General features: G+C 42.2%; 1 protein-coding gene across 1 annotated transcript; it reads right to left on the bottom strand.

Annotated features, from left to right (window-relative positions):
* Positions 1 to 37: 37 nt before the first annotated feature.
* On the bottom strand, positions 38 to 3,543 carry wdr82 (WD repeat domain 82). Its single transcript, XM_086199325.1, has 9 exons — positions 3,144 to 3,543; positions 2,572 to 2,669; positions 1,886 to 1,952; positions 1,699 to 1,798; positions 1,495 to 1,611; positions 1,236 to 1,391; positions 919 to 988; positions 645 to 787; positions 38 to 252 (listed from the first exon to the last, which is right to left on the bottom strand). The coding sequence occupies exons 1-9, from the start codon at positions 3,302 to 3,304 to the stop codon at positions 223 to 225; spliced, it is 942 nt and encodes a 313-aa protein (XP_086055451.1). The 5' UTR covers positions 3,305 to 3,543; the 3' UTR covers positions 38 to 222.
* Positions 3,544 to 11,127: the final 7,584 nt, after the last annotated feature.

The following is an 11,127-nucleotide window of genomic DNA, read 5'->3' as shown; positions in this document are numbered from 1 at the left end:
ATGTAGAAGCGAAAGGATGACAAAGATTTACACTGTCTTACAAATAATCTTTTTAATGTTGAATAAAAATATAAAAAACAAATAGACAAATGATCTACTTATGCAAACAAGGTATTTACAAATTTAGATTGACTTCACACACATTCTATGAATTTCATAGAACCTGTTTTGCTGCCCCCTGCTGGTCACTGTCTGGCCTTCACCAGAAGCCTCGTGATGTCTTCAGTCATCGATGGTGGGCAACCAGAACGCCTGAAATCACGACACAGGATTTTAACCACAGGTTATTTTGTAAATCCCATTTGTCTGGGTGTGTTTCACAATGTTAAAAATAAAAATCTAACTAATTTACGGCACCAACATTCTTAAGTTCCATTTTTATTTGCCAAAAGCCCGAGGAAATCTACCCACTTTATTTTTACCCTGACTTTGTTTACATGAACAGCAACATTCTGATACTAAGACAGGTGGAGTGTTGTGACACCTTAATCTCAACATCAAGTCCATGCTGCAACACGTACCACAGTATCACCGCTTGATGACAAACACAGCAGAGCTAAAATCTCAGGTCTAAGCAGTGTTTTAGATTCCTAAGTGTGTAGAAATTTAGTGCTATGTCGATTCCCCTCCCTCTTCCCTCTCACCATGTTGGAGCAGGCACTGGCAAACGTCATGAACTTGGGGTTGAACTGCAGGCAGGTAATGGGCCCCGTGTGCTTCCCGTCTAATAAGGCCACCTTCATGCCACTCTCTGCATTCCACACATGGATCTTCCCATCCTCGGAGCCTGAGAGACAACACGCCCGGTGGGGAGGATTTGTTTGTATTTACAACCTGCATCACTCTGACATCCTTCCACCTCCAGTAATGAACACTATTCATCCAAACCAGCAGAGAACGAGTGACATCGCAGCTTACCGATCATAACGAACTGAGAATCTGGTGTGAAGGAGGCCTCCAGTGTTACACCTTTATTGTTGTTGTAGCCCTGCAGGTCAATGAACAAGTGTATATAAACAGCTATTCTATCAGCAGCACTGATTGACAACACAATTTTTTATGTTTAAGTTGTAATCTGCACTTGTACTGCACACTCAAAACACAAATTTATCCCCACTGTTTAAATTACTGAAAATGATCCTTATTACACTGTATCTTCTTAAAATGATATTCTATATCTTTACTTGTTAATTGGGGGCTATTTCTGCAGGAAGCACTGATGAGTAATCTCTTACCCCAAAGGAATGTAGAACGGCACCCTTAAAGGCATCCAAGATTCGCAGAGCACCGCCATTAGTAGAAAGAAGAATGAGTTTTCCATCATTGCTAAACTTAAGTCCCGTCCACTCGCATGTCCGGTCATACTGCAGCTTGAAGGTTGCAAAAGGACCCTGCGGAACAAAGTGGTTGGGATGATTTTGCTCCAATTTTTAAAAAAAAAGGCATCGAAAACATTCCATTCTTTCCCTCTCTGTCCTCCATCATTCTTCTTACCTTGTCAAATGAGCGCAGATCATAAAGTTTAACCATTTCCGAATTGATTCCAGCAGCAAAAATGAGACCTTCGGGATCGAAGGAGCACACTGGCTTCCCCTGCAGGTGCATGAGACCCTGGAATCCACAGATGACAACAGGTCAGAATCAGTTACATCACACACACAACAAACTACCACCATGGATGTTCACACAATCACTTACCTGACAATTAGGTGACCGCAGATCCCACAGTCTGATTGTTTTATCTAATGAGCCAGAAATAAATGTGTCATCCACAGGAGACATGGAGAGGGAGGTCACTCTGGTCACAAAAACACGGGAGCATGAGAACACAATTTTACATCCATGATCATGACAGGGGGAAAAAATCATAAGAATGATTCCTCACCTTTTGTTATGCCCAGGGAAATAGCGGATGTACTTGTTGTCATGAAGGGAAAGGTATCGGATTGTATCTTCAAGAGTTACAACACAACAACGTTAGTAATGTAATGCAGCAAAAAAAGCATACAAAAACCAAGCTGGTGTGCACGTGCGATTGACTGTATGTCAGATGAGTGAACTCCACCGTGGGCAAGGCAGTCACTTGTACAGTTAGCTCCTGTATGGGGCACAATCACAGACCCTAAAACTGTACAAACAACTACCTCAGACCAAAGTGAGCGCGCCGCCATCCAGCAGCCATCCAGACGGGTCCCACATCTCCTACTGAACATCCTGCACACACTACAACAGCATCTGAACAGAATAATAACTGAACTGGACGAAATAATAAAGACAATCTACTGAATGGTATTATTGATTATCCTACACATGTTACACACTTCCAACATGAAAGTCAAGTTATCCAATTATAAATTACTGCTCGGGCTGAATGACTTGCAATAACAAAACTAGGACTGGGACCCACTAGAGCAAGCACAAACACTGATCTAGTACGATGATCATTTTAAGTATGGGGGAAACAAGATGGCTGTCCTTTTAATTCTACAAACATTGTGTTCTTGGATCCAAATATATATCAAAGAGAGAAAAAAATTAAACTAATCAAGCAATAGTAATGCATTCACATACCATCGATTTTGTTGGAACTGTAGACCACAGTGTTAGCAGCATGTGTGTACCTGATCAAATCCACTCCATACTTTTTACTGTAGAGAGTCCTCTTGGGTCTGGCATACATCAGATTTGGTGATTAAGAAAAAAGAAAGACAGAAAACATGTTAGACTATGACAAGACAAAAAATAAAATGAATTAAAAATACGAAACAAGGCAACTAACGTTTAAATCAATGTAAACGGACAGAATAAATTGTCCCTCTTCACCAACCTGGATGCGTTTACCATTAAATTGCACGACTCCCACAGCTAATTTGACAGGCGAAAAGATGTTAGCCTGTACCTCTAATGGTAATAGAAATGTAACGGCCACCAAAACACATAGCCTGCAGCAGCACACAATCTCACACATTAAGATACTAGCAGAAATGATGCTACTAATATTTTCAGATAAATACCGAGATTAACAATAAAACATGATTTCACCGCTGCAGTATATAAAAGAAGCGCAGCAGGCCACGCTAACTAGCATAGCAATAAGCTAACTTTAAAAACAACAGCGTACAATTCACACAACCCGTCCTTACTTTCCCTCTTGGCAGTCGTACAACACCAAGGAGTCGTCGTCGCTGCTGGAAATGATCGTTTCTCCGTTCGAACTGAAATCGAAGCAATTGATTTTGTCTGAGTTTTCTCGAAAAACCTTTGCTACCCTGAAGCTCCGTAGCACATTGTCCGTCAGCTTCATGGTGGCCTCGGAGTCTGGTGGGTAGCAGGCCCTGGCCGTTACTCTTCACAGCAGCTTGCAAATGTCAATTATGATGCTCCCTTCATTTGTATGAAACGCAATATCTATAAAAAAATGGCGCTTAGGCGACGTATGTAGCAAAAACTTCGACAGGCCCCTGTATTACTTCTGTTCCACCGCAGTGATGAAGAGAGAGGGAAACGCACCGCCTTCGCCACGTCGGTGACGCGCATATTCACCACGACTGTCACGAGCATTGGTCAGAAATCACATGACATGGAAGTTATCGCGAGATCTACATTCGCGACTCTTTTTTTGTCAACTCCATTCAACTACAAACGGTTTTTTTTTGTTCATTTAAGTGCTTTACAGGTTTTTAATTGTCTGTACTTTTTTGATTACTGGCATTGTCACGGTCTCAAAGGAAATATTAAAGCCTTTCTACCCTGTGATATTTATATGAACCCAGTAACTCTGAGGAAAAGTAATTTTCCAGAGAAAACAGAACAAAACCCGATGAATAAGAAATACAATAAAAAGGTATAGTCAGAGCCCTATAACTGGAAAACATCACTTTAACAACTTTTTAGTTAAACAGTTCTAGGATTGAACACTCCAAATCACTGGAATTCGCATGAAGAAAGTAAACTTTTGAATTCCGTACTGAAGTAAACTCACCATCAAATAAGTCGCTACTTGGCTTACGTAGAATTTTGCATGAAATCTTATTTTAAAAGTTATTTTCATTTTTACTGTCATAAAGAAACTAGCCATTTCTTCGACCACTGATTATAATGTACTCATATTTATGACAGAACAAGCTGTGCTTTTACATTCCAGAGTTTTAACGAGAGGAAGAGAACAACAGATCAGATGTCAGTGTGCAGTTTAAATTATGACAGATTTATAAGCTCCTCAATAGACAGAGGAGGGCAGACTCGTCATGCAGACTCAAGTTCAGCCCTGCAGCAAGTATTAAAGATAGCATATCTATTTAAGTTTGCATTATTAGATCATGAGTTAATGTGCAGTTGCAGCTCCCAGGGAACTGACACAAGAGAGCCAAAAGCCAAAAATGAATTAAATGCAAACCAGATGCAGTTGATGATAGTAATGAGTAAGGCAGACAATAAAGCCTTCTCATTTAGTACAATTAAACCCTGTTGGCAGAGGTTATGGGATAAGGATAATATAATAAATGATGGCATCTAGCCAGAGGATGTGGAGGAGACATCACCAGGGAAAAATAGGAACGAAGAGTGCATGATGAGAAGGATCAGGTAAGACTACTAAATTAAATCCATCTCTACCTCTCATCAGACCTGCAATCAAACAGAGACATGGGGATCAGGTTACTCTTTGTTATATTCTCCTAAATATGCAAATGAGAGGCTATTAAGGACTTAAGTGGAATGCAATGGGATTCAATGGGATTGATAATATGGATCTTAAAACATTTTTTTACTAATAGCTTTAACATGATGGAAAATGTTTACCTCAGTCAGAAATGAAATCATTCATACAACTTGTTTTAAGTCTCATTCACAATGATCATTATCCATCGTCCATCCATCGTCATCTTCCGCTTATTCCTACACATTAAGGGTCGCGGGGGGGGGGGGGGGGGGGGGGCTGGAGCCTATCCCAGCGTCAACGGGCGAGAGGTGGGGTTCACCCTGGACAGGTCGCCAGTCCATCGCAGGGCCAACACAGAGAGACCAACAACCATTCACACTCACATTCATACCTACAGTCAATTTAGAGTATTCAATCAGCCTCGTCCCCAATTGCATGTTTTTGGATGGTGGGAAGAAGCTGAAGTACCCGGAGAGAACCCACGCAGACACGGGGAGAACATGCAAACTCCACACAGAAAGATCCCGTGCCCGAGCCGGGACTCGAACCCAGAACCTTCTTGCCGTGAGGCCACAGTGCTGGCCACTGCACCACCGTGCAGCCTTAATGATCATTATATATCTGATTTTTACTCAACAGACCAATTGCAGGCAGATTTTGACAAGTGCAACAACTTCAACATGTCACTTTTAAATGTACAAATGTTGACGACACAAATGAGAGTTTACAGTTGTAATGGATTCATAAAAAAATGAACATTCAGTCCACTGACTTCAAATAGTTCCCCTCGCTCCCACCTCAGACAACGTCAAGTGATCCCTTTCCCCAAACTTAAAATGAATCAGGTCACACTAGAACATGTCGCTCTAGAACCAAATGGAAAAATGCATTAACACCCTGTATTCATATTCATCATCATTCATCGGGGAAAACCAAGGAGCTGGTGGTGGACTTCCACAGGTGGATGCAGACCCACCCAACGCCGGTGAACATCCAGGGAATGGACATTGAGATGGTGACGTCTTATAAGCACCTGGGTGTTCACCTGAACAATAAACTGGACTGGTTAGACAACACTGTGGCCATCTACAGGAAGGGTCAGAGCAGACTCTACCTGCTCAGGAGGCTGAGGTCCTTTGGAGTGCGGGGGGGCACTCTTGAGGACCTTCTATGATACGGTGGTGGCATCAGCCACCTTTGATGGGGTGGAGTGCCGTGGCAGCAGCATAGCAGCTGCAGACAAAAGGAGACTGGACAAACTGATTAAGAAGGCCTGTCTTGGGATGCCACCTGGACCCAGTGGATGTGGTGGGAGAGAGGAGAATGATGGCCAAGCTGTCATCTTTGTTGAACACCGACTCCCACCCCATGTATAACACCCTGGCAGCACTGGAGGGCTCCTTCAGTGACAGGCTCCTTCACCCCAAGAGTGTGAAGGAGAGGTTCCGCAGGTCCTTCCTACTGGCAGCTGTCAGACTGGACAACAAGCACTGCTCCCAGTAACCACCCCTACCAGACCCTGGACAATATTGTGAGCAATATTTAACACTTTGCTGTGCAATACTGAACATAGTACTGTGCAATAGGCAACACTTACACTGCCCAACACTTGTGCTGCTAATATTTATTGTAGTTGATTGTAGTTTATGATAGTGCATTATAGTTTTTAACTGTAGTTTATTGTTGTTTCTGCTATTTATTGCTCTGTACTTTTTCTGCTGCTACTTCACTACTGCTGCTGCTGTAACGGTGCCAATTCCCCCACAGTGGGATGAATAAAGGTTTATCTTATCTTATCTTGTCTTTGTGAGATTGGTCACAACAGAAATGGCTTGACACAGATTCTTTTAATAAAAGCATCTTCTCTCATTATAATTCTAACTTTCAATGTAAAAAACATCATTTAAGTAAGTGGCTGCCAAGTTGACGTGAATATTGCTTTATGGAAGAGGGAACATTAACCTGCCTCTGAGAATGAAACCCAGGTTTGCTCGTAGTTCTCTACAAAAAGCAGCAATGCTGATGTGTACCGACATGCTCGTGATCACACTGTGTTATATTCATTTAAATGGTGGATTTGACTGCTGTTGATTTGTAATGCCTGAAGAGAGCGGGCGAAGGTTGATGACGTGTACATCAGTTCGGTGAAGTGTTGCGGTTGTTAGAAGCAAGTAAATAAACAGAGGCACATGTTCGGCCGCTCCAAGAATTCAAGTCTTTGATTGTTTGCGTGTGTGTCTTTAATACTCCATACACTCCTGACGCTACGGTATTCTTACTGGAATTGTTGTTATATTGTTTACACGATGGCATAAGTTGTTTCCTTTTTAAGACAAGTGTCATAATCGAGAGATTATTTACTACTCTTAATATTACTGTCCGTCCATTTTCTTCCTCTTATCCTGTTAAGGGTCGTGGGGGGCTGGATCCTAATCCATCGGCTTTCGGGCGAGAGGCAGGTTCACCCTGGACAGGTCACCAGTCCATCACAGGGCCAACACATAGAAACAGACAACCATTCACACTCACAGCCACACCTACAGTCAATTTAGAGTATCAATCAGCCTCGTCCCCTCTTGATGTCTTTGGACTGTGGGAGGAAGCTGGAGTACCAGAGAGAACCCACACAGGAACAGGGAGAACATGCGGACTCACACAGAAAACCCCATGCCCGAGCCGGGACTCGAATCCTTCGAAGTTGCTGGTCAACACAAGCCTGAAGCCTCAGGGACGGTTCCAACGAGGTGTTTTGTTTGCGTGTCCGTGTTTATCTTTGCTATTCCACTTGCTGTTGTTCTGTGCAAGTAATTGGCAGATCAATATTGTCTCTTCCGTATTGTGTCCAGATTTCACGGTGGATTTGGAGAGAATCCTCAAATAAACCAGTAGCAAGAAAACCACTTGTGTCTGTCGGTGCTCGAGGGAGTTACGATGATTCTTCTTCTTATTGTTAATAACATCTGTAGTTTTAGCAGTCGTGTCCTTTTCTGCTTGGAAAATTAAAGTGTGATATGTTCAGCAATCAACTTTTGCATAAGTAGAAGAAAGTACTTAATAATAATAATAATAATAATAATAATAAGAAGAAGAAGAAGAATAGTAATAATGATAAGGTCTTCGCCAGAAGTACCTTCAGGCTCAGGCCCTAATAATAGGCTAGTCAAGCTACAATGATGATGGATCCAGATCATTTGAACACTGCTCTGGGCATGACGCGCCTGCAGGGAACCGGAAGTTCCTCCCCTCCAACGTTGAAGATTTCGGAAGAAGGATGAAGATCATTCCTGAAGGCGCAGCTGATGATACGTTGATAGCTTGCTGGGATTTGTGCGGGACTGCTTTCTGACTAGCCTGGCCGGAGGCATGGACGGAGCACAGGCTGAATCCAGACACACCGAGCGGGCGAGGTGAGGAAACGAAGCGCTGTTTTCACCGCCTACACGCGGACAAATGTGGAGGCTTTAGATGACGCACCAGGCTGCGACCACGGCGGCGGGTCGACTTAGATTTCTTACTTATGTAATGTAATGTTAGATGATGCGCTCAGTTCAATAGACATCCTGCATCCCGCCTTCAACCCAGCAGACAACTGGGGCGTGTCCGGTGTTTGGGGATGTTGATGGGCAGAAAGCTGGAGTTCCTTCTTATATGCACTAAATACACACTCTGTACTACAGTCTGTACTAAATACACAGTCTGTACTAAATACACAGTCTGTACTACAGTCTGTACTAAATACACAGTCTGTACTAAATACACAGTCTGTACTAAATACACAGTCTGTACTACAGTCTGTACTAAATACACAGTCTGTACTAAATACACAGTCTGTACTACAGTCTGTACTAAATACACAGTCTGTACTAAATACACAGTCTGCAAACTGCGGAGGAAGCAGTTAAGACAGACTCGAGATCATAGTGTCTATCTATTCTACGATGTAAACTGTTGCCCGGCAGATAGAAGTCAACCAGCAGGTGTGTTTTGGCTGTGCAGGAGAGATCAACAGGTGTCAGAAGATATGAGAATAACGCTGTTAAATCAATGCCAAATTGTTATTGCTAAAACATTTCAGTTTAAAAAAGACAAAGATAGATAAACTAACCAAGTTTGACATCATCATCTCACATCTATTTACGACAGAGTTCCAGCAGTTGACAGGAAGTCATCATGAAGCTGTAATTTTAGTTGGACGGTAAAGACGACGATTACATTCAAGAATGAAAACCACGGCACTGACAGTCGGCCGATTGACCAGTTTTATTATTTGTGTGGATGCAAACTGAGCCAACTGCCGTGGTGGCAAATGCTTCATTAGTTTAGTTTAGGTCACTCGGTTGCCGGTTTAGTTTGACTTACTGTCGACATAATATGACAAGTAGTCAACTGTCCCCATCTCTTTCAAAGCAAATAGTTATAATATTTTATGGTTACCCAAATAGCAGGAATATTCAGTCTTTTTGGCACTTACACCCAACAGTTTGAACTGGCAAGAGCTGTGTGAGCCAGATGTGGCTCTCATGTATTAAACAGATCTTGACTTGGGCCAGATCTGTGCCATAGAAGGTGGACTTTTGGCTCAATGTCAGCAGCCACACTCACCCAAAAATGATCGTTAAAGCCAGATTTGGGTCATGTGAGAACTGAGTAATCCATCTATCAGCTAAAATTATAATCCCGAGGAATAGCTAAAAACATTATCCCATAGAAAGCTAACTCAGACTGTTCCAAGCTGAACGGAACCAAACTGGTTCACTCCTTTCACTAGAAAACATCTCACAAAAACTTCTGACACTAGGAGGAGCAACCTGACCACTAAAATCTCTAAACCCACAGTGCAAAAATGTGTGACAGTGTGTTGTACCGATGACTTTCATGAACATCTGTGGGTCGTGACATCAGCACTGTATATATTAGGAATGCAGCTGAACCAGGAACTGATTTAATGTCACATTTTTATATTTAAAAAAAAAATTGAAAACCTGTAGATTATGCAATCCAGTGTGTAATACATCAATACATCACCTCTGCTGCTATTATTGCTGTCGTATTAAAACTTTGGAGTTTTCTTTCAACAGATCGTTTTTGTTTTTTTTTCCAAAACTGTGGAAAAAGTCCACACTGTTTGTCTCTCGTTAGTCATAGTCACAGCGTCTGATGTCACGAGAGCAACAACTTCCTCTTCTTTCCTCAGTTTAACGGCATTAACGTGCACCACTATCAAGTTATCTGCTGGAATGAAATGATCAGAATAATACATAATAATACAAGAGTCACATTAACTGCCCATCATTTTTTATCAGTAGTGTATGATTCTTTTAATCTTGTTTTACAAGTGTTTTGTGTGTGTGTGTGTGTCTGTCTGTCTGTCTGCGTGTGTGTGCACTTTCATGGGGTGGAGACAGATTCAGGAGTGAGGGCATTTTGACAGCTCCTCCCTTCTTCAAATATGTGTGTCAGGGTCCTCAAAGGGGTGCACTGTGTGTCCGTGCGTCTCTTCCTGTCTGTCCTGTGAGGACAGGTTTTAGTTTGAAACCATGTCTGCAGGCTCACAGGGCGTCAGGGCAGTTTGAGGGCTGATTTTTCAAGAGTTAAGTTTAGTTTTAGTTTTATTTGAGTGGTAAATGTTGGGGTAATATATATGTAGCCATGTTAGAGTTTTGGGTAAACGGTAATAGGACGTATTAATGAGCGTCCTAACAACCATAGGAAGACAGATGTGTGTGTTGGGGGTCTTGTATTGACACAACGACCCTCTGTTGGTAACTATGACAACCCAAACACAGTAGTACAGAAATCCCTTTGTCACACTGACCCACATTTTTTCTGAGGTTGTTGACGTGTTTTCTTATGTCTGATTACACCGAGGTATGATCGCAACTGACGGTTAACACTCTGAACTCCTCCTGCCACAACAGGATCAGCTGTGACACCCCTCCTCCCGTCAGAAATGAGACGTCTCCCTCTCACTTTCACCCACTACACCAAACACCCTGCATTAACATTTTTTTTGTTCACTTTAAAAACAAAGGGGATCAAGAGGCAGAATACACAATGTTTAACTTCATCACAAAACCCTTTGACTTTTGAGAATCGATTCAATTTTGGGGGCAGATCCGTCATGTCCTTTGATTACATGCTGTCTTCATGTGCTACAGCATCATTCATATGGTGTGCCTCGCCTCTGTAGTGCCAGCTAGTGGATGCAGAAAGTGGTATTTGCATCACAGTGTAAAAAAGAAAAGAAAAGATTCTGCTTCTTTTTGCAAAGTCCACATTTAATGAGGTTTCACTGCCCTCTTGCTACGGAACTGCTACATGCTGGGATGTGCACTCAGTGTCTAGTTTCTGAGTTATCATAAATACATTGTGAGCAAATGAAGGAATAATTGAAGGGGGGGGCAATATGTAGCATGATCTGGAGCATGAAATGAGTCAGAAGCACATGTACCACAGCAAACATTTAC

The sequence above is a fragment of the Aulostomus chinensis genome, chromosome 3, assembly GCF_037954235.1.
Source record: "Aulostomus chinensis isolate RoL2024-O1b breed Wild chromosome 3, RoL_Achi_v1.0, whole genome shotgun sequence".
NCBI classification, from domain to species: Eukaryota; Metazoa; Chordata; class Actinopteri; order Syngnathiformes; family Aulostomidae; genus Aulostomus; species Aulostomus chinensis.
The sequence above is the reverse complement of the archived record's forward strand: the minus strand, read 5'-3'. Positions and strand labels throughout refer to the sequence as shown.